Source organism: Mustelus asterias, chromosome 23 (assembly GCF_964213995.1).
Source record: "Mustelus asterias chromosome 23, sMusAst1.hap1.1, whole genome shotgun sequence".
Taxonomy (NCBI): Eukaryota; Metazoa; Chordata; class Chondrichthyes; order Carcharhiniformes; family Triakidae; genus Mustelus; species Mustelus asterias.
The window spans coordinates 65,016,967-65,041,353 of NC_135823.1; the positions used below are offsets into that span (position 1 = coordinate 65,016,967).

General features: G+C 45.3%; 1 protein-coding gene across 1 annotated transcript in view; it reads right to left on the reverse strand.

Annotated features, from left to right (window-relative positions):
- Window positions 1-24,387, reverse strand: part of fbxl16 (F-box and leucine-rich repeat protein 16) — a 138,804-nt gene that overhangs the window by 58,179 nt on the left and 56,238 nt on the right. Inside the window, exon 2 of the mRNA XM_078240829.1 lies at window positions 8,619-9,127. Coding sequence (XP_078096955.1) covers window positions 8,619-9,127 — 509 coding nt within the window. The remainder of the gene's footprint in view (window positions 1-8,618; window positions 9,128-24,387) is intronic.

Consider the following 24,387-nt stretch of genomic DNA (forward strand, 5'->3'; position numbering starts at 1 on the left):
AGTTAAATCTCATCACCTGCTCTGCCATCCTTATTGTATGTTAATTAAATAACTAATTAATTATTTTCTTAGTTAATTTTGAATTAATTTAATGCCTCCTTGCTGTACTAATTTAAACCTTAATAAACTGTTATATATTTAAATGGTTGCACAATTGCTTTAAGAGCTGATTATATGATTTGGTGGTGATGTCATTCGAATGATAGAATCTACAGTGCAGAATTAATTATTTATTTTTTCAGTTAATTTTGGGTTTAAAATCGGAGGTTTTTTTCAAAACCGGAAGTAGGCCCAGGAGAGGCCTGGGGAAGTTTTTGGAGGGGATAAAGCCTAATATTCAACCAAAATGTCTCAAATCCAAGAATGGTGCTAAATGCAATTCGTCCCAACTTCGAAGAAGATTAGTACGGCTTGCTACATAGAAACATAGAAACTAGAAGCAGGAGAAGGTCATTTGGCCCTTCGAACCTGCTCCGTCTTTCATTTTGATCACGGCTGATCATCAAATTAAATATCCCGATCCCTCCCTTCCTCCCGTATCCCTTGATTTCTTTAGCCCCAAGAGCTATATCTAATTTCTTCTTGAAATCAGCCAACGTTTTGGCCTCAACTATATTCTGTGGGAGTGAATTCCACACATTCACCACCCTCTGGGTGAAGAAATTTCTCCTCACCTCAATTCTAAAAGGTTTACCCCTTATCCTCAAACTATGACCCCTAGTTCTGGACTCCCCTCCATTGGGAACATTCTTTCTGAATCTACCCTGTCTAACCCTGTTAGAATTTTATAAGTTTCTGTGAGATCCCCTCTCACTCTTCTAAACTCCAGTGAATATAATCCTAACCAACTTAATCTCTCCACGTATGACAGACCTGCCATGCCAGGAATCAGCCTGGTAAAACTTTGCTGTACTTCCTCTATAGCAAGGACATCCTTCCTCAGATAAGGACACCAAAATTGAAAACAATACTCAAGGTGTGACCTCACCAATGCTCTAAACAATTGCAATCAAACATCCCTATTCCTTTACTCAAATCCTCTCGCTATGAAGGCCAACATACCATTTGCATTCTTTACTGCCTGCTATACCTGCACGCTTACTGTTAACAGTGATATGTTAAAGCTGGTTACAATGAGCGACTGGGCAACCCCCATCGTACCTGTCATGAAACCAGATGGCTCAGTTCGTATTTGTGGTGGTTTTAAAGCCACCATAAATCAAGCTGTGTGCTGAACAATATCTGCTTCCCTTAATTGAAGATTTGTTTGCTGGCTTATCGAGTGGGCAGAAATTCAGCAAGTTTGATTTTTCACAAGCACGTTTACAGATGAATGTAGCCACTGAATCACAACCGTTGCTTACCATCGTAACTCATACAGGTCTCTTTCATTGAAAAAGATTGCCTTTTGGCAATCTTCCCTTTCAAAGATCAATGGATCAGATTTTAATTGGCTCTCTAGTGCACAATGTTACCTGGATAATATTCAAATTATAGCGTCCAGTGAACAAGAGCACTTGAATAATTTAGAAGCAACATTGGAACGTCCCCAAGCACATGGTCTGTGAATCAAGAAAAAAAAGTGTGACTTTTTCCAACATCAGCCCAGTATTTGGGTCATGTTATTGATAGTAAAAGCCTACATAAAGCACCTAAAAAGATGGACACTATTTTAGAAGTACCCCGTCCGATGATTTGACCCAACTGAGGCCCTTTCTAGAGTTAGTAAATTATTATGACAAATTTGTCTCTAATTTAGCTACATTATTAAAGCCATTGCATAATTTACTACATGTGGAACAGTCATGGGATTGTACAACAGCATATGAGAGAGCATACAAGGATGTCAAAGATGTTTTGCAAGAGTCTGAAGTATTGGCTCATTTTAATCAGTAAATGAATGGTAATATATATTCAAGTGGTGTATGACTTGGAGGGGAACTTGCAAGTGCTGGAAGTCCCATGTACCTGCTGTCTCTGTTCTTCTAGGCAGGTTTGGGAGGTGCTGTCAAAGATGCCATGACAAGTTGCTGCACCACATCTTGTAAATAGTACACATGTGAATATATAAAGGGGTGGATGGAGTGCCAGCATAATAGGCTGCTTTGTCCTGGAAGGTGTCGAGCTTCTTGAGTGTTGTTGGAGCTTCACTTATCCAGACTTATCCAAACCTGTGTCTTGTAAGGGGTGGACAGGCTTTGGGGAGTCTAGACACGAGTCCCTCACAGCAGAATACTCAGTCTCTGATCCTTTCTTGTAGCCACTACATTCATATTGCTGACCCAGTTATGTTCCTGATTAATAGTGACCCCAGGATGTTGATGGTGAGGGGTTCAGTGAGTAATGCTGTTGAAAGTTAAGGGAAGATGCCCCACTAAGAAAACTTGAACACGATTTGTGTAAAATTTATATGTAAAACTTTATGTGGCATATATCCATTATAGGAATACTACAGGTTCAACAAGAGTAACGAGTGTCAAATAGAGGAGAAGCTATTTTGCTTTGAGGACATTTCATTCTGATGCACATTTCCAAAATGAAGGAGGTAATAAAGAGGGAAACTTTCAAACAAGAAATGATTAATGCTGAAAAAAGGGAAATGCTGTCAAAGCTTTTTGTTTTGTACTCATCAGGACATATTCACAAGAGTACCAATTCCAAAGGGAACAAGAATTTTACTGCATGAGAAGCGAGTGTTGATTGGTTGGCATGTGGACTCTGATTGGCAGAAGTTTTGCCACCACGGAGTATGCACCAGGTAACAGTTAACTGCCAAGCTTCTGTTTAAATTGAAACCATGCAGGTCATCCCTGACTGGTCAAGTCATTGCCATGGAGAATGAACCAGGGAATGGCTATCTCACAACTTCTTGTTTAGTTGATACTCACGTTCAGTGCCACCAAACAACAATAAGAAATGATTAAACAAAGTTCTTTATTCAGCTTAGTTGGTAAATATTATAGGCGCAATACAAGGCTATGGGCCAAGTGTTGGCAGATGGGATTAGGTGGGAGTTCAGGTGTTTCTAATACGTCGGTGCGGACTCAATGGGCTAAAGAGCCTCTTCTGCACTCTATGATTCTATGTACTGGATAACCTTACTGTAATACTTAATTATAGATCTTCCTCTTATTTTTGTATAAAAATGAAATAGTATAAATTAGCAATTCTCTACAAAGTGTTATAATTAGTTGCCCCTATATTCAAAAAGATAAACACAATGTAAAAATATGAAGCGGTTGAATACTAATTATGCATGGCATATTGTTAGTTATTATGCATGTAAGCTGTGTGCAGTTGTTCTAATCATCAACATTTTTCCAAGAACTGGGTTGATTTCTGCAAGGAATCCTCATTCAGTGAATTTCCACAAAGCAACAGTCAAGGTATGAGGTGTATTAGACTGATGGACCAAAAGGATGCTACGAACAGCGATGTCTTGAACAATGGGTGGAATTTAACAGTTGCCTCGGTGGGCTTGTCTGCCAGCTGGGTGCCAGTATTAATCTTGCTCCAGCCACTTCTGGGAACCTCATCAGGGTTAGTTCCCAGTCAAGCTGTCTGCTGTCAGGTTTTTCTGGGTCCTGCAGGGGGAGTTTCCTACTTCCAAGAGGCCAGCCACAGTATTGTTTCTTGCACGCTATACAGACAAAGCATACCATTCATAGAGAAGGAAAGGAGAGAGTGCAGAATGTAGTGTTACAGTCATAGCTAGGGTGTAGAGAAAGATCAACTTAATGTAAGATAGGTCCATTCAAAAGTCTGATGGCAGCAGTGAAGAAGCTGTTCTTGAGTTGGTTGGTACGTAACCTCAGACTTTTGCATCTTTTTCCTGACGGAGGAAGGTGGAAGAGAAAATGTCCGGGGTTCGTGGGGTCCTTGATTATGCTGGCTGCTTTTCCGAGGCAGCGGGAAGTGTAGACAGAGTCAATGGATGGAAGGCTGGTTTGCGTGATGGATTGGGCTACATTCATGACCCTTTGTAGTTCCTTGCGGTCTTGGGCAGAGCAGGAGCCCATACCAAGCTGTGATACAACCAGAAAGAATGCTTTCTATGGTTCATCTGTAAAAGTTGGTGAGAGTCGTAGCTGACATGCCAAATTTCCTTAGTCTTCTGAGAAAGTAGAGGCGTTGGTGGGCTTTCTTAACTATAGCATCCTATAGATCAGTCTCCACTGCTACCAGGCCGTAGGCATTCCTGCTGGAGCATTAAGCAGTGGCACGTGGCACACTGGTTAGCACTGCTGCCTCATGGTGCCAGAGATCCGTGTTCGATTCCAGCCTTGGGTGACTGTCTGTGTGGAGTTTGCACATTCTCCCCGTGTCTGTGTGGGTTTTCTTCGGGTGCTCCGATTTCCTCCCACACTCCTAGTGTGCTGGTTAGAAGGATTGGCCATGCTAAATTGTCCTTTAGTATCCCAAGATGTGTAGGTTAGGGGGATTAGGGGGGTAAATACATGGGGTTACGGGGATAGGGCCTGGGTAAGATGTTCTGTTGGAGAGTTGGTGCAGGCTTGAGGGGCCGAATGGCCTCCTTCTGCACTGCATGGATTTTATGAAGTCTGGCACGATATGCACATTACATTAGAACATGTAAATGACAAAAGGCCTGCTCCAACACGTTCAGTGTGAAATAACGGTGGGAAATGGCAGCGCTTGTCCAGTCAGCAAGGCCCAACCCCTAATATTCGGTGCATCGCTTACATCATGCACTGCAGAACATAATGACTCAAGGGAAGGTTCTAGTCGTATGTGATATGTTCCCTGTTACTAAACAGCACTGCAGCCAGCTTGGGTCTTTGACCATATGCCCTAGTCCTTCTTGATGGAGGCATCCTAATGCCTATTCCTTCATCTTCTGAAATTGTGACATTCTCCTGCATCATCTCATTGGTGAGCTTACCTGTGGAAAGATAAAATAACTAACATAATCAGAATTTGAACTTTGCATAGCTTTCTAATATCACAACAGCAATATATTCTAAATGATTGACTATAAGTGATTAACAAGAAATGATCAGTTGACTTTACCGCATATTCTTAGTAAATATAAGTGATTGAACATATTTTACAACAAAGATAGCCGTTTTTATTGAAAAGCAAGTCAGAACTTAGTCACGACTTACCAGATCTTTTGTTGGCACGGTGGCACAGTGGTTAGCACTGCTGCGTCACAGCGCCAGGAACGCGGGATCAATTCTTGCCTCGGGTTTGCACGTTCTCCCCGTGTCTGCGTGGGTTCCCTCCGGGTGCTCCGGTTTCCTCTCACAGTCCAAAGATGTGCAGGTTAGGTTGATTGGCCATGATAAATTGCCCCTTAGTGTCAGGGGGGATCAGCAGTGTAAATGCATGGGGTTACAGGAATAGGACCTGGGTGGGATGGTGGTCGGTACAGACTCGATGGGCTGAATGGTCTCCTTCTGCATTGTAGGGATTCTATGATTTAACAGCCTTCGAGGTACAGATTACATCATAGTCGCAGTGAAAGTGGATGATCAGGGCAATGATTTGCTCAAGCCTTGTGGGCAAATATCCTGGGTGGCCTTTTGTCGTTCAATGATGTAGGTTTGATCTTTCTGAATGGTTAACATCATTGATTTCCTCCCAACAATCAATAGCATTTCCTGTCTTCAGAGCAATGATTCCCTCCTTTAGTAATGCTGAGCTATGCCTTAGCAATGGTCATGTGCTATGGATCAAGCAGCATTGACTCCTGGAAAAGGCTCTTTCTCTGTATCTGATTATCAGGGGATTATTCCACCCCCTCACCCCATGCTGAAGCATGACCCCATGTACCATGTTGCACACGTCTTTACTGAGGCAGATCACTTACGTAGGCCGAGTGGCTCATTTGCATGGATAAAACTATTAAACTTGTATAAATGAGCCAACATCTGTTCGAATGGTTGCCATTTCTTCCAACCGCCTGCTGAAGGGCAGAGGAACCAAAACTGGGTACATTCTCTGTCCAGTGTAAAGCACACTCAAACAAAGTGTTTGGCATTCTTTGCTAATCCGTTGAAAGTGTCTGACAGATTTAAAACATCTCCGATGGTCTGCAGTAGTGCTGGTATAAGTTAATTAGAAGAGATACGGAGAAACATACTCGCTGATCCATCTGCATGTGTTATGTTGTGGATGGAGTCGTAGAGTCATAGAGGCTTGCAGCATGGAAACAGGCCGTCCAGCCCAACTTGTCCATGCCGCCCTCTTTTTTTTAACCACTAAGCAAGTCCAATTGCCCACGTTTGGCCCATATCCCTCTATACACATCTTACCCATGTAACTATCTAAATGCTTCCTCAAAGACAAAATTGTACCCGTCTCTACTACTACCTCTGGCAGCTTGTTCCAGACACTCACCACCCTCTGTGAAAATATTGCCCCTCTGGATCCGTTCGTATCTTTCCCCTCTCACCTTAAACCTATGCCCTCTAGTTTTAGACTCCCCAACTTTGGGAAAAGAAATTGACTATCTAGCTGATCTGTGCCCCTCATTATTTTATAAGATTACCCCTAAGCCTCCTATGCTCCAGGGAAAAAAGTCCAGTCTATCCAGCCTCTCCTTATAACTCAAACCATCAAATCCTGGTAGCATCCTCGTAAATATTTTCTGCACTTTTTCTAGTTTAACAATATCCTTTCTATAATAGGGTGACCAGAACTGTACACAGTATTCCAAGTGCGGCCTTACTAATGTCTTTTACAACTTCAACAAGACATCCCAACTCCTGTATTCAATGTTCTGACCAATGAAACCAAGCGTGCTGAATGCCTTCTTCACCACTCTGTCCACCTGTGATTCCACTTTCAAGGAGCCATGAACACGTACCCCCAGATCTCTTTGTTCTATAACTCTCCCCAACACCCTACCATTAACTGAGTAAGTCCTGCCCTGGTTCAATCTACCAAAATGCATCACCGCGCATTTATCTAAATTAAACTCCAGCTGCCATTCATAACAGGGTGAGCAGAACTGTACACTGTATAAATGTGGCCTTACTAATGTCTTGTACAACTTCAACAGGATGTCCCAACTCCTGTATTCAATGTTCTGATAATCAAAGGGGTTTGGTTGTTTGACTTCCTGGTGTACATGACAGCAAATAGTAAGACATAATTCAGTAAGACATTGAAACAGCGGCAGTGAATATACAATACACCGTTATAATAAAATTAGAAACTGAAATCTAAGTCCAATTTGAAACAGTTTGTGAATATGAATATTTGTCAGCTTTGCAGTGTATTGTGGCTGTTGTTCCTCATTTTCTTTATCAAGCCCAGAATCAGCCCCCCTGCCTCTTCAAGTTTCCCAATTCACAACTGAACTTCACAGACAACAGCGATTGTAAACCATTAAGCAAAAGAAATGGTTCTGCAGCGACAATAGATACTAACATAGTCAACCACACAGACATGTGCACACACAGGGTGAATCATGGGACAAAGAAATAACTAATGGGGCCAGTCATCTGTTCTTTTTTATCCATTTATGGGATGTGGGCATCACTGGCTGGGTCAACATTTATTGTCCATCACTAATTGCCCCTTGTGAAGAAGGTGGTGAGCTGCCTTCTTGAGCCGCTGCAGCCCATGTGGTGGAGGTACACCCACAATGTTGTTAAGGATGGAGTTCCAGGATTTTGCTCCAACGACTGTTGTGGAAGTTAAATTGTTAAAATTAAGGTTCCATAAAGCTCTGTCAAGCAATGGAAAATGCTTATCAGCGCACGGGCCTTCAATGGGGCCAGTGCTTGCGTATTTAGCACAAACGGGCTAATCTTCACCTGCATAAGTCCCGTAAACATTCTGTTTTCGGCCTTCACCAGAGGATGAGATGGACAGAAATAGAGAGCTGAAGAGCACAGGAGTGACGCGAGGCTGGAGAATGTGGCAGAGGTAAGAGTAAGATGGGTGGCACGGTGGCACAGTGGTTAGCACCGCTGCCTCACAGCGCCAGGGATCTGGGTTTGATTCCTGGCTTGGGCCACTGTCTGTGTGGAGTCTGCACGTTCTCCCCGTGTCTGCATGGGTTTCCTCCGGGAGCTCCGGTTTCTTCCCACAGTCCAAAGGCGTGCGGGTTAGGTGGATTGGCTATGCTAAGATTGCCCCTTAGTGTCAGGGGGGACTAGCTAGAGTAAATGCATGGGATTATGGGGATAGGGCCTGTGTGGGATTGTGGTCGGTGCAGACGCGATGGGCCGAATGGCCTCCTTCTGCACTGTAGGATACTATGAGTTTCTGGATTAATAATCTAGCGATAATACCATTAGGCCATCGTCTCCCTTTAAACTCTTAACTCTTCACTGCCCCTCTGGAAATGGTCTACTGGAAATGGTCTAACGAGCCACTCAGTTCCAGTGCAATAAGGGATGGAAAATAAATGCTGGCCTTGCCAGTGACTCCCACATCCTATCAAAGATGTTTTGAGAAATGCGTTTAGAGATTTTTTTGCCAGAAATTAAAGCCCCTGCAATCTGTCGCAAGGGTGAATCTTTACTCTGTGCTGATTCATATTTACTGAATGAATCACCTGAGACCCCGACTTAATGCTTTTTACTTTAGCCCATCAACTGCCCACATTATTAAATCCAACGCAGATTTAGCCTTTGGTCTACCTGTCCAATATCAGCTCCTCTAGCTTGTGCAGATCGCAAGCAATGTACTCCAGCGCCATGTCGGTGATACGTGGGCACCACGAGAGGTCCAGGCTGCGCAGCTTCCGCAAGTTCTCCGCCACCAGCTCCACCCCGTCGTCGGTGATCTTGGAGCAGCCGGAGAGGCTGAGGGTGGTGAGGTTGGGCAGGCTGTGCACCATGTTCACCACGCCGTGGTTAGTGATCTCCCAGCAGGAGTTCAGGCGCAGCATGTGTGTGGTGTACCCTTGCTTGGCAGTGAAATAGGCCATGGCCGTGTCCGTCACATGATAGGCCTGCAAGTTCAGCTCAGTAAGGTTCGGCAGCAGCTGCGAAATGGCGGCGATGGCGTCGTCCGCCACGTTGATGCAGTCGCTGACGCTCAGGGAGGTAATCCGTGCATTAAGGCTGGACCAGAGGCCAGCTTCTGTGAAGTCATTGCAGCCTGAAAGCTCCAGGTGAGCAAGTCCTTGCATCTGCTCCAACATTACCTGGAGAACAGAGAGAGCGGAGAGAGTATGAAATACTGTCGCAACAAGTCCTTACCTGCACACCCCCAATCACTTCAAATTGGCACTGCACTTAAAAGTTTATTTATTCGTCACAAGTAAGGCTTACATTAACACTGCAATGAAGTTACTGTGAAATTCCCCTAGTCGCCACACTGAAATTCCCCTAGTTGCCACACTGTAAATCCCCTAGTCTCCACACTCCAGCGCCTGTTCGGGTGCACTGAGGGAGAATTTAGCATGGCCAATGCACCTAACCAGCACGTCATTCACACTGTGGGAGGAAACCGGAGCACTCGGAGGGAACCCAAGCAGACACGGGGAGAACGTGCAGACTCCGCACAGACAGTGACCCAAGCCGGGAATCGAACCCGGGTCCCTGGCACTGTGAGGCAGCAGTGCTAACCACCGTGCCACCCATTATTCAATGAGGTAACTGAACTGTCACCGCACCCTCCACCTCCTGAGGAGTATCACAGCAATCAGGTGTACTGCAGTATTGTCCAGTGTTGGGCGGCACAGTGGCACAGTGGTTGGCACTGCTGCCTCACAGCGCCAGGGGACACAGGTTCAATTCCAGCCTCAGATCACTGTCTGTGCGGAGTTTGCACATTCTCCCCGTGTCTGTGTGGGTTTCCTCCGGGTGCTCCGGTTTCCTCCCACAGTCCAAAGATATGCGGGTTAGGTTGATTGGTCATGCTAAATTGACCCTAGTGTCAGGGGATTAGCAGAGTGAAAATGTGGGGTTATGGGGATAGGACCTGGGTGGGATTGTGGTCAGTGCAGACTCGATGGGCCAAATGGCCTCCTTCTGCACTGTAGGGATTCTAAAATGAAAATAGAAGCAGGAGTAGGCCATTCAAGCCTGCTCCGCAATTCATTATGATCATGGCTGATCATCCAACTTAATACCCTGATCCCGCCCACCACCCCTACATCCTTTGATCAATTTTGCCCCAAGAGCTATATCGAACTGCTTCTTGAAGATATACAGGATGGAATTTTCCGGTAACACCCACCACGGGAATTGTAGCAGACACATACCATGCAACGGTCTGTTGACCTTGGGCGGAATTTTCCATTCTTGGGGTGAGCTTGGCCGGAAAATCCCGCCCACAATGTTTCGGCCTCAACTGCTTTCTGTGGTAACGATTGAAGAAAGGATGTGAACATCCTCCATAGAATCATAGAATCCCTGCAGTGCAGAAGGAGGTCCTTTGGCCCATCGAGTCTGCACTGACCACAATCACACCCAGGCCCTATTCTCGTAACCCCATATATTTACCCTGCTAATCCCCCGACAGGGTCAATTTTAGCACGGACAATCAACCTAACCCGCACATCTTTGGACTGTGGGATGAAACCGGAGCACCCGGAGGAAACCCACGCAGACATGGGGAGAATGTGCAAATTCCTCACAGACAGTGAGCCAAGACCGGAATTGAACCTGGGTCCCTGGCGCTGTGAGGCAGCAGTGCTAACCACTGTGCCACCTCATTTCTTTTGAATTGGAATGACTACGTTTCCCAAAATGGATTCTTTTCCTGGTACCCGAGTCAACCATGATCAGCTGGATTAGCAAAGGTGGTAACATTTGGAATTCTGTGTTTCTGATTCAGAAAGCTCTTGCGTGATCATACTCAGGGTCGTTGTCCTGTCTTACTTTAAGATTTAACGTTAAATTTGATATGATTTGAGTTGATTTATTATTGTCACGTATTGGGATACAGTGAAAAGTATTCAAGTGAAGGTCAGAAAACTTAAGGATTAGTTTCCAATGTATGTAGAAAAACTAACATTTTGTTTTTTACATTTAAGTTTAATCATCACCGTTCAGATAATGTGTAATTTTTAATCTATTTCTAAATTGCATTAATTTACACAGATATAAATGCATTTGAAACTCATAAATAACTGAATCAACAAATTTATTTGTGAATCAATTCATAAAATTTCTAGAGCGTGGGGTGGCACGCTGGCACAGTGGTTAGCGCTGCTGCCTCACAACTCCAGAGACCTGGGTTCGATTCACAGCTTGGGTCGCTGTCTGTGTGGAGTTTGCACATTCTCCTCGTGCCTGCGTGGGTTTCCTCCGGGTGCTCCAGTTTCCTCCCACAGAGCAAAGATGTGTGGGTTAGGTATATTGGCCGTGCTAAATTGCCCCTTAGTGCCCAGGATGTGTAGGTGAGAAGGATTGGCGGGGTAAATATGTGAGGTTACGGGAATAGGGCCTAGGTGGGATTGTTGTTGGTGCAGACTCGATGGGCCGAATAGCCTCCTTCTGCACTGTAAGGATTCTATGAATATGTATGATTGTATTCTTGATTTGAATCATTTAATTTTCCTCATGAAAATACTTAATCAATCAGCTGACTGCCTGTTGTCACATTCCTTTATGTTAATTAACAATGGACCTGATTTGACAGCAGAACTTCAGAGAGTCTACTGTCTTATATCATGGCTGGTCTTTATGCCTTTTCATTATTAATATGAGTGGAAATGTTAGGAAAGCTCAATATCTCTAAGTTATCTTCATACAAATATCCATGTCCAGTGCTTACAGTTAAGCTCTAAGCACATTACAGATTAATCAACTGCTGCATGTATTATAAAGAGATTACGAAAAATGACAGGCAGAGTCTTTACAACAGATGGCGTCAATACGTTCTACGCTAGCTAAGAAAATGGTCATGGCAGTAAAGTGACCAGCTGCCAATTCCTACTATAATATGTATTCACAGCTGAGAAGAAAATAAAACAATTCAAATGCGTTTTACAACTTCTCCATGAGATGCCTGACAACATTGGTGAAGATCTTGCTTGATGCATGATCCTCCAGTTCCTCAGCAAAACCGGTTGTCCACAATTTGCTTTCATGGTACGGTGGCACAGATGTTAGCCCTGCTGCCTTACAGCGCCAGGGTCCCAGGTTCAATTCCGGCCTCAGGTGACTGTCTATGTGGAGTTTGCACATTCTCCCCGTGTCTTGTGTGGATTTCCTCCGGGTGCTCCAGTTTCCTCACACACTTCAAAGATGTGCAGGTTAAGTGGATTGGCCATGCTAAATTGCCCCTTGGTGTCAAGGGGATTAGCAGGGTACATACATGGGGTTACGGGAATAGGGCCTGGGTGGGATTGTTGTTGGTGCAGGCTCGATGGGCCGAAAGGCCTCCTTCTGCACTGTAGGATTCTATGGCCCTGATTTTACCAGCACTCCCACCTCGTTCGCAGAACGGCATTCACCATTGGCCTTGGGCATGATCCTATGAGCCTTGGGTGGGGGCGTGCCAGTACAATTCCAGCCTATGATTCTATGAGTCAGTTAATCTGGAATATTGATTACATATTTTAATGAATTATGCAATTGATGAAATGAAAATTAGTGGAATTTTCTTCAGCAAAAGTTATGTACAGGTGTCTAACCGTAAGGCAAAGGCGATCAGAACTGTATGTGCTTTATAAAGCAAGTACCTTTGATTGGACAATTGCTTTCTTCTTCTGCAGACTTCCATTTAATATCTCCCTTTTACACTGGGAACTCCTTCAATTGCACAGGTTACGGGGGCTGCCGCGAGCTAATCTGATGTGGTCACAGCCAATTCAACAGAGGTTGACATTTCAGATCGACCTGGGTGTCATGGACTAGCCGAGAAAAGTTGGGACCCGTTAAACACGCTCAGTCTTCAGCGGATCTTTCTATCTGAGGGCACCCCTGGATCAGAAGCTCATGCAATCTCAAGCAATGCGGATCTACAAGAAGTCACTGAAGCTTGCCCTGCTGTGAACAGAGGTCTCCAATGGAAGGTCTCAATAAATCGATGCTTGCAGATAAGTAACTTTTTTAAATTATAGACATGTGGATGGTCATTGTATTGAAACCAAAAGAGAAAATGCTGGAAAATCTCAGCAGGTCTGGCAGCATCTGTAAGGAGAGAAAAGAGCAGACGGTTCAAGTCCAGGTGACCCTTTGTCAAAGCTAAAAGGCATTGAAAGTGGGAGATATTTATACTGCAGGGGGAGGGAATGTAAGATGAGTCATAGCCACAGAAACAAGGGGAAAGGCTGCTAATGGCAGTCCATAGAGAGAATAGAAGGTGTGAATGGCCAAACAGCAGAGAAGCTGTAAGCTGAGACAGATGAACTTGTGGGGGGAATGGGACAGAGCTAGAATGTAGAAAATGGGAAGCAGGGGGGAGAAAAGGTAAGGGAAGGGGGATGAAGTAGGAGGAAAGAGTGGGGGGGGAAGAAAAATTAAGAAAGATAATAAAGAAAGAAAAGATAGAGAACAGTTAAAAATCAAATAAAATAGAATGAGATAGAGCAAATTATTATATTGAAAATCTCCCAGGCTTGCTGATGCTTTTAAGTATGATATTATAACGTCTCATTGATAAGGCCCAACGCACTGTAAAATATAGACATCCTTTGCTATATTACTTCAATTATGGAGCGGCACGGTGGTACAGTGGTTAGCACTGCTGCCACACAGCGCCAGGGACCCGGGTTCGATTCCCGGCTTGGTTCACTGTCTGTGCGGAGTCTGCACGTTCTCCCCATGTCTGCGTGGGTTTCCTCCGGGTGCTCTGGTTTCCTCCCACAGTCCGAAAGACGTACTGGTTAGGAGCATTGGCCGTGCTAAATTCTCCTTCAGTGTACCCGAACAGGAGTGCAGCGACGAGGGGATTTTCACAGTAACTTCATTGCAGTATTAATGGAAGCCGATTTGTGACGAATAATAAATAAACTTTAAACTGGTCACAGAAAGTAACATAGGAATCTACATGCACAATTATATTTTTTGTACTTCAGCTGAAGTCAAAGAATTATCTTATGTGTGGTGCTGTATTTAGCAGTGAATGTTTTCTTAAGAAAGGTGTAAACATTTGCCTGCTGGAACTAGTTAGAAGGACAAAATATCAAGCACAGATGATACCTGACCCAGCTTCTCCAAGGAGTGAAGCAGTCCAGTGGTTTAGGAAAGGGTTAATTCTCAGAACTTTCTTTTCTCTTTCTCTGTTTCTGGTCAATCACTCGTGAAATTCAACCAGCTGTGAAAACATCTGTTTGGGACGTGACACCTGAGGCGTGATGTCTGGTCTGCAACATCTGGAGTGTGAGAGGCGGCCGCCATGGCACATTTTATTCTGTTAATGGCACTACATCAATGCAAGTTGCTGTTGTTATTTACAGCGCAATGGAGGAACGCGACAACCAGGAAAGGGATGGTGCATGTTTTTTGTTTGAGGACCTCCTGTGGCATTGCTCGTGCTAAATCAGAAAACACGCTATCTTGCAGATCAGGGGCATTACAGCACATGATTGGATTTGATTTATTATTGTCACATGTATTAGTATACAGTGAAAAGTATTGTTTCTTGCGTGCTATACAGACAAAGCATACCGTTCATAGAGAAGGAAAAGAGAGAGTGCAGAATGTAGTGTTACGTTCATAGCTAAGGTGTAGAGAAAGATCAACTTAATGCGAGGTGGGTCCATTCAAAAGTCTGACGGCAGCAGGGAAGAAGCTGTTCTCGAGTCAGTTGGTGCATGACCTCAGACTTTTGTATCTTTTTCCTGACGGAAGAAGGTGGAAGAGAGAATGTCCGGGGTGCGTGGGGTCCTTAATTATGCTTTTCCGAGGCAGCGGAAAGTGTAGACCGAGCCAATGGATGGGAGGCTGGTTTGCGTGATGGATTGGGCTACATTCACGACCTTTTGTAGTTTCTTGCGGTTTTCGGCAGAGCAGGAGCCATTCCAAGCTGTGATACAACCAGAACAGAGGCGGACAGAGGGATAGAAACCCTCGTCTCGGCGCTGGCTTGGTGGGCCAAAGGGCCTGTTTCTGTGCTGTATTGCTCTTTGTTCTTTGAATATGTCCGTTTTGGCCTCCCTGCTCTTTGCAGGTGAACTAAACCTGACTAAAGGCCGTGAGTCCTGCACTAGACCCCGGAGGCCTCCCCGCATCTGGATGTCTTTTCTATGGGTCCAAGTTCTTAAAGGGTTTGGGAATTCTTGCAGGGTCACCCCTTATGTTGAAAACAAGAAGGCCTCTCCACTGACCTTAGAACATTCACTCTGGCTTGGTAATGCAGAAATTGAATTTGCTGAAAATCGAGGCACTTATCAGGACAAATGCAAGAATGCCAAATTTCAAATGATCACAACAATTTATACTATAAGAAAAAAGGGTGCTGATTGATTGACAAGTGGACACTAATTTTAAGGGCAGCACAGTGGAAATCCAGAGGAAACCCACACAGACATGTCTGCGTGGAGTTTGCACATTCTCCCCGTGTCTGCGTGGGTTTCCTCCGGGTGCTCCGGTTTCCTCCCACAGTCCAAAGATGTGCGGGTTAGGTTGATTGGCCATGCTAAAAATTGCCCCTTAGAGACCTGAGATGCGTAGGTTAGAGGGATTAGCGGGTAAATATGTAGGGATATGGGGCTGGGGCCTGGGTGGGATTGTGGTCGGTGCAGACGCGATAGGCCAAATGGCCTCTTTCTGCACTGTAGGGTTTCCATGATTCTATGAGACACGGGGAGAACGTGCAGACTCCACACAGACAGTGACCCAAGGCAGGAATCGAACCCGGGTCCCTGGCGCTGTGAAGCAGCAGTGCTAACCACTGTGCCACCATGCATCTCATAGTTTATCTAGTTTATCTGTACACCAATATTCTCAGCAAAGGATAGTCTCCCAATGCTGTCTTGTTGAAACATATTGAGGTCACCCACGTCCATCACGCAAACCACTCCCATCCATTGACTCTGTCTATACTGCCCGTTGCCTCGGAAAAATGGCCAGCATAATTAAGGACCCCATGCACTCCGGACATTCTCTCTTCCACCTTCTCCCGTTGGGAAAAAGATACAAAAGTCTGAGGTCACGCACCAACCGACTCAAGAACAAGCTTCTTCCCTGCTGCTGTCAGACTTTGAATGGACCTACCTTGCATTAAGTTGATCTTTCTCTACACCCTAGCTATGACTGTAACACGACATTCTGCACCCTCTCCTTTCCTTCTCTATGAACGGTATGCTTTGTCTGTATAGCGCGCAAGAAACAATACTTTTCATTGTATGTTAATACATGTGACAATAATAAATCAAATCAAATCAAATGGGGTGGCACGGTAGCACAGTGGTTAGCACTGTTGCTTCACAGCTCCAGGGACCTGGGTTTGATTCCCGGCTTGGGTCACTGTCTGTGTGGAGTTTGCACATTCTCCTCGTGTCTGCGTGGGTTTCCTCCGGGTGCTCCGGTTTCTTCCCACAGTCCAAAGATGTGCGGGTTAGTTTGATTGGCCATGCTAAAAGAAAATTGCCCTAAGTGTCCTGAGATGTGTAGGTTAGAGGGATTAGTGGGTAAATATGTAGGGATATGGGGGTAGGGTCTGGGTGGGATTGTGGTCGGTGCAAACCCGATGGGCCGAATGGCCTCTTTCTGCACTGTAGGGTTTCTATGATTCTATGAAATCAAAATCAAAAGTTTTAATCAGTGAACCAATGGATTGACGTGTACTAACAGTTACTGAGACTGGGGCATTACCAAGGCTGAGATCACTCTGACAAAAAGCTTGTGCCGTATAATCAATGACTCGCTGTTGCAGTTTAAGGACCACATCTATAACTTCACTTTCAGTACTTCGAAGAGAACAAAGCCATAGAGGGCTGACAGCGACTGAGAATTTGTAATGTATCGACCTACAGAAAGGTATTGCAGTGAATCACTCAGGCAAAGTGAGCTCAGAATCTTCACTGCACTAGAACAACACATTGATCAGAAATAATTAACAAGAATGAGAAACCACTTCACCATTTACCTCTCCTGCCTTCTTTAATACAGTCGGGAGACATGAGCATCGCTGGCTGGGCCCATTGCCCATCCCTAGTTGCCCTTGAGCTGAGTGTCTGGCTCAGCCATGTCAGAGGGCAGTTGAGAGTCAGCCGCATTGTAGTCACATGTAGGCCAGACCAGGTAAGGACGGCAGATTTCCTTCCCCAAAGGATCAGCTGGGTTTTTCCGACAATCGACAATGGTTTCATGGTTACCAGTAGATTCTTAATTCCATATATTTTTTATTGAAGTCAAATTCTACCAAATACCCTGACAGGTTTCGAACCTGGGACCCAGAACATTTAGCTGAGATTCTGGAGTAATAGTCTAGTGATAATACCACTAGGCCATCACCTCCCCTTTAATTAATAAAGGAAGGTTTATATGGTGGCATAGTGGACAGTGACAGAGATTATCTAGGATTGCAACGGGATCTTGATCACTTGAGCCAGTGGGCTGATGAATGGCAGATGGAGTTTAATTTAGATAAATGCGAGGTGATGCATTTTTGTAGATCGAACCAGGGCAGGACTTACTCAGTTAATGGTAGGGCGCTGGGGAGAGTTACAGAACAAAGAGATCTGGTGGTGCAGGTTCATAGCTCCTTGAAAGTGGAGTCACAGGTGGACAGAGTGGTGAAAAAGGCATTCGGCATGCTTGGTTTCATTGGTCAGAACATTGAATACAGGAGTTGTGACGTCTTGTTGAAGTTGTACAAGACATTGGTAAGGCCCCACTTGGAATACTGTGTACAGTTCTGGGCACCCTATTATAGAAAGGATATTATTAAACTAGAAAGAATGCAGAAAAGTTTTACTGGGATGCTACTGGAACTTGACAGTTTGAGTTATAAGGAGAGGCTGGATAGACTGGGACTTTTTTCTCTGGAGCGTAGGAGACTTAGGGATGATCTAATAGAGGCCTATAAAATAATGAGGGGCATAGATCAGTTAGATATTCAACATCTTTTCCCAAAGGCAGGGGAGTCTAAAACTAGAGGGCATAGGTTTAAGGTGAGAGGGGAGAGATACAAAAGTGTCCAGAGGGGCAATTTTTTCACACAGAGGGTGATGAGTGTCTGGAACAAGCTGCCAGAGGTAGTAGTAGAGGCGGGTACAATTTTGTCTTTTAAAAAGCGTTTAGACAGTTACATGGGTAAGATGGGTATAGGAGGATATGGGCCAAACGCGGGCAACTGGGACTGGCTTGGTGGTAAAAAAAAGGGGCGGCATGGACATGTTGGGCCGAAGGGCCTGTTCCCATGCTGCAAACCTCTATGACTCTATATGGCGCATTTTCACTCAGAAACATCTCAAAGTGCTTCAGACATGTTGAGCAGAATTTTACATGGCACCAGGGATCCCTACGCACACCTCGACCTTCAACCCAGGCATAAATGTAAGTGGTAAGCCCTCTCCACGTTTCCACGGGCTACCCAGCGGCCACCCAACATTCAGTGGGTGTTAATTAGCTTCAGACCTAACTGCCGCCCCAACCGCACCCCCCACTCCCCGACCCCCCAAGCTTGGGGAAGAAATTCCAGTATCAAGAGCTGCTGGCTAATTAAATGGCTGCCAGTTCTCTTAGCGCCACCAGGAACCGTGGCCTATTCTGGAACTGCAGTTATGTCTTGCTCTGGAGTAACGTATGATGTAAAATCTGGAGGTCTAATCCTTATATTAAGGGAGATCCAGTGACACAGTGGGCAGTGTCCCTACCTCTTAGGTGGCACGGTAGCACAGTGGTTAGCACTGCTGCTTCACAGCTCCAGGGACCTGGGTTCGATTCCCGGCTTGGGTTACTGTCTGTGTGGAGTTTGCGCATTCTCCTCGTGTCTGCGAGGGTTTCCTCCGGGTGCTCCGGTTTCCTCCCACAGTCCAAAGATGTGCGGGTTAGGTTGATTGGCCATGCTAAAATTGCCCCTTACTGTCCTGAGATGAATAGGTTAGAGGGATTAGCGGGTAAATGTGTGGGGATGTGGGGTTGGAGCCTGGGTGGGATTGTGGTTGGTGCAGACTCGATGGGCCAGGTGGCCTCTTTCTGCACGGTAGGGTTTCTATGATTCTATCATTCTTTGGTCCAGAAAATCTGGGTTCGAGTCCCACCCCAGAACCTGATGGCCAAGGAAAATGTGTTTATAACACAACCAAACACATTGAGTGTCAAGCTGCAAATCTTTCCAACACGTGCCTTTGGCAAGTGGTGATAGTGGGAGAGATTCATGTTCAGCTATGAGATGGAAAGAACATTGGAGCCTCAATCAACCCTCAGTTGAGGAGGGAGGGTGAACTGTGACGAGGATGCAGAGATCCTTCAGCATGATCTGGACAGGTTGGTGAGTGGGCAAATGAATGGCAGATGAGGTATAATTTGGATAAATGTGAGGTTAGTCACTTTGGAAGCAAAAACAAGAAGGCAGATTACTCGGGGAGGCGATGGTCTCGTGGTATTACCGCTAGACGATTAATCCAGAAACTCAGCTAATGTTCTGGGGACCCGGGTTTGAATCCTGCCACGGCAGATAGTGGTATTTGAATTCAATAAAAAAATATCCAGAATTAAGAATCTACTGATGACCATGAAACCATTGTCGATTGTTGGAAAAACCCATCTGGTTCACTAATGTCCTTTAGGGAAGGAAACCTGCTGTCCTTGACCAGTCTGGCCTACATGTGACTCCAGAGCCTCAGCAGTGTGTGGTTGACTCTCAACTGCCCTCAGAACAAGGGCAACTAGGGATGGGCAATAAATGTTGGCCAACCAGCGACGCCCATGTCCAACAAATGAATAAAAAGAAACCCGAATGGCTGTAAATTGGGAGAGGGGAGTATGCAGCACGATCTGGGTGTCCTTGTGCACCAGTCACGGAAGGTAAGCATGCAGGTGCAGCAGGCAGTAAAGAAGGCAAATGGCATGTTGGCCTTCATTGCGAGAGGTTTCGAGTACAGGAGCAGGGATGGGTTGTTGCAATTATACAGGGCCTTGGTGAGGCCACACCTAGAGGATTGTGTGCAATTTTGGTCTTCTTTTCTGAGGAAGGATGTTCTTGCTCTCGAGGGAGTGCAGCAGAGGTTTACTAGGCTGATTCCGGGGATGGCGGGACTGATGTATGAGGAGAGATTGACTAGGTTAGGATTGTTTTCACTGGAGTTCAGACGAATGAGGGGGGATCTCATAGAGACTTATAAAATTCTAACAGGACTAGACAGGGTAGATGCAGGGAGATGTTCCCGATGGTGTTCATTACCACAGGAAGTAGTTGATGCCAAAACATTGAATGTATTCAAGAGGTAGCTGGATATAGCACTTGGGCGAATGAGATCAAAGGTTATGGAGAGAAAGCAGGATTAGGCTATTGAGTTGGACGATCAGCCATGATTGTGATGAATGGCGGAGCAGACTCGAAGGGCCGAATGGCCTCCTCCTGCTCCTATCTTCTACGTTTCTACATTTCAATCACGCTCCAGACATACCATGTAAAATGTGTGTGTTGCCACAGCAATCCAGACTCCCCGATTGGGGAAGTCCAGGACTAGGATAGTTTGAGGATAAGGGGTAAACCTTTTAGGACTGAGGTGAGGAGAAATTCTTCACCCAGAGGGTGGTGAATGTGTGGAATTCACTACCACAGAATGTAGTTGAGGCTAAAATATTGTGCAATTTCAAAAAGAAATTAGATATAGCTCTTGGGGCTAAGGGGATCAAGGGATATGGGGGGAAACGGGGGATCAGGATATTGAATTTGATGATCAGCCATGATCAAGATGAATGACAGAGGAGGCTCGAAGGGCTGAATGGCCTTCTCCTGCTTCTAGTTTCTATGTTTCTATGAGCTGTAACACAGCACTGCCAACACTTATTTTATTGGCACATATGTAGGTTGAATTTCCTTTCTACATAGACTTGACAGATCTCTCTCAGAATGACTACATTATTGCACTGAATGATGGAACGCACAGACCTACATGTCCGTGCTTGAATAAAACAAAGGCAGTGTTCAACGATACGTCAGTGTTAAAACCTGACTGCAGCTGGGGCCAAAGTGATCTCACACAGTCAATGTGCAGATTTGACTTTGATTAGCACATTCTCCAAGGACACAGCTGAGGAGGACATTCCACTGGGTTACACTGACTTTCCTCCCCAGTGCCCCTCATTCCAAATCGGTCAAACCAGTGCAGAATGTTGGGGAATTTCAAGAACATCTTACATCCAACACAAATCAAGTTGCTCTAATCTTGCACCGGTTAAAAAATGTCTCTTGGAAGCCAAATCATCCCAAAAACCGGTCTAGCCCCTCACTTGCAGGTTGCTGAGGAGGTTCAGCTGTTTCTTTAGGTACAAAGACAATTGTAGACACATTTGAAAAGCTTTATTTTCTAATTTACTCTAAGATGACTAATGTACACACACATAACTGGCAAGTGGTTCTGTGTAGTTTTTCTCAGTCATTTTCAGGTATAAGAATTAGATTATTCACATGTAGCGAACGAGACACTTGGATTAAAAATTGCTTATTTTCAGTTCCATTGATAAAACTGCGGTGCAGGCTGCGTGGTGAAGTAGTAGCACCCCTAACATGGACCAGGAGCTCCAGGTTCGAGTCCAACGCCGGGACATGTTGTCCACAGAAGATGTGTTCATAACGCAGTTAAATGGGCTGATAATCATAGAATCCCTACAGTGACGAAGGAGGCCATTCGGCCCATCGTGTCTGCACCGACCACAATCCCCCCAGGCCCTATCCCCATAATTACATGCATTGACACTAGCTAGTCCCCCTGACACTAAGGGGCAATTTACCATGGACAATCCACCTAACCCGTACATCTTTGGACTCAGTAAGAAGTCTCACATCACCAGGTTAAAGTCCAACAGGTTTATTTGGAATCACAAACTTTCGGAGCACTGCTCCTTCATCAGGTGAGTGGAGGAGTGAGGAGTGTGAGGAGTCCACTCACCTGATGAAGGAGCAGGGCTCCGAAAGCTCGTGATTCCAAATAAACCTGTTGGACTTCAACCTGGTGTTGTAAGACTTTTTACTGTGCCCATCCCAGTCCAACACAGGCAACTCCACATCATCTTTGGACTGTGGGAGGAAACCAGAGCACCTGGAGAAAACCCACGCAGACACGGGGAGAACGTGCAGACTTCACACCGACAGTGATCCAAGCTGGGAATTGAACCCAGGTCCCTGGCATTGTGAGGCAGCAGTGCTAACCACTGTGCCACCCCGTGAATCAGCTCTGGAATCCTTCCACCACTTCCCCACTATTCCCCAAAGGGTAACAAGCAATGTGGGTATGAAAGTATGCTAAAAAAAGAAGTAATTAATTAAAACTGCACCTGGTTACCAGTACTAAATATAGGAATTTGCAATAATGCAATTGTTTTCATATTATGTTTGAAATTGTTGCCCAGTTTTGTTGGATCACAGAAGACTTAGTTTGAGTTGAATCTTGAGCAAAAAGTCTTCTTCCTGAAACAAGCATTTTAAGTACAAATTGTCCTCCAATTGCCAACTGTGCTCAAAGCAGAAACTCCTGGCCACTGTGTTGAAATTAACTGCAAGAATCACTTCAACAAGGAGTTTCAGTCTCACCTTCCACTGTTCCTTTCCCCTGGATCAGCGAGTGGACTCAAACGTCACCTTCCATGCACGCACTCAGATATTCGTCCATGCCAAGCAGAACTCCACTGCACCAGAGTTAGGAATCACCGACCTTCGGCTACTTGCCCCGGTCTTCTCAAGCCCACTTTCCTTCAGATCTGATCTCCACAGCTTTCTCTTTAACTTGGAATAAACTGCTCTGCTCCTTACTTTTAATTTTATTCCACAAGACCTGTTTAAGATTCCTGTCTCTGTACCTTAACTAGACTGCCTTCTTGGGACCTCTTTCTGTCTCACTCCCTGGTTTTGGACTTTCTTCATGATTTGGGACCTGCCCCTTATCCCCAACACTGCCCCCACCCCCATGTCCTGCTCCTTTGGACATCCTTTTTGCGAATGGCGCTCCTCTTCCCGGTCACCTGACCTCTTGTTCGCACTGTTTGATTTCTGATCTTCTGCGCAGATGCACAAGCCCAGTTTGCTGCTGAAAAGATAACACAAACAAACTGTGCACCGGGCCATTTACCAGCCTGAAGATGGTGGTAATGGACCAACTGCAGATGTCATAGAAACCCTACAGTGCAGAAGGAGGCCATTCGGCCCATCGAGTCTGCACCGACCACAATCCCACCCAGGCCCTACCCCCACATATTTTACCCGCTAATCCCTCTAACCTACACATCCCAGGACTCTAAGAGCCAATTTTTTAACCTGGCCAATCAACCTAACCCGCACATCTTTGGACTGTGGGAGGAAACCGGAGCACCCGGAGGAAACCCACGCAGACACGAGGAGAATGTGCAAACTCCACACAGACCCTGGATCTGTGAAGCAGCAGTGCTAACCACTGTGCTACCATGCCGCCCACATGTGTGGCCCCATGTGTGGCCATTCCTCGACCGACGCTTCTATGGGAACACTGAGGCCTGCTGGGAACTGGAGATTCCCACCTCCAAACTCCCAATATAAGGTCAAAAAAACTATTTGGGGGTTCATCACTCTTATCAAAGTGAAATCTGCCGATATCACACATCAGACTCGTAACAAAAGCTGTTCCAGAATGTTCTTTTCTAAGTTTTTTTTTACTCTGTCCTTAAAGTTACAAAGCCGATGCTCAGAGTGGACCGGGCAAACCCAAATAGGGGGTGGCACAATAGTTAGCACAGCTGCTTCACAGCGCCAGGAACCCGGGTTCGATTCCCGGCTTGGGTCATTGTCTGTGTGGAGTTTGCACGTTCTCCCCGTGTCTGCGTGGGTTTCCTCCGGGTGCTCCAGTTTCCTCCCACAGTCTGAAAGATGTGCTGATTAGGTGCATTGACCCAAACAGGCGCCGGACTGTGGCGATCAGGGGAATTTCACAGTAACTTCATTGCAGCGTTAATGTAAGCTTTACTTGTGACTAATAAATAAACTTCAAATCCAGTCCTTGCTTGCTCCAAAAACCAAATTCAAAATCCAATTGAATCCAATTCATGGTCCCTGCAAGGGAAGGGATACAAACAAGATCCAAGCTGACAAGAAAAGGCATTTCACCCCATCTTGGGCTTGATCTAACATTTGATCTTAGCCAAAAGACCGAGAAACTATTCCAGATTGTTGTCATATAAGCAACAAATAGAAGAAAAAGGAGAAAAAATCGAATTATTCTGTAGGATCCCCAGAGTAACAGATCCCAATACACATTACAACATCTAAATGTACCCATCTAGCACTAGCCACACTGAAAACTCCTTGTAAATGATGACGATTAAGAATGGTCCCTTAGGCTTTGATGTTATTAAGAGTTAAGAGGTT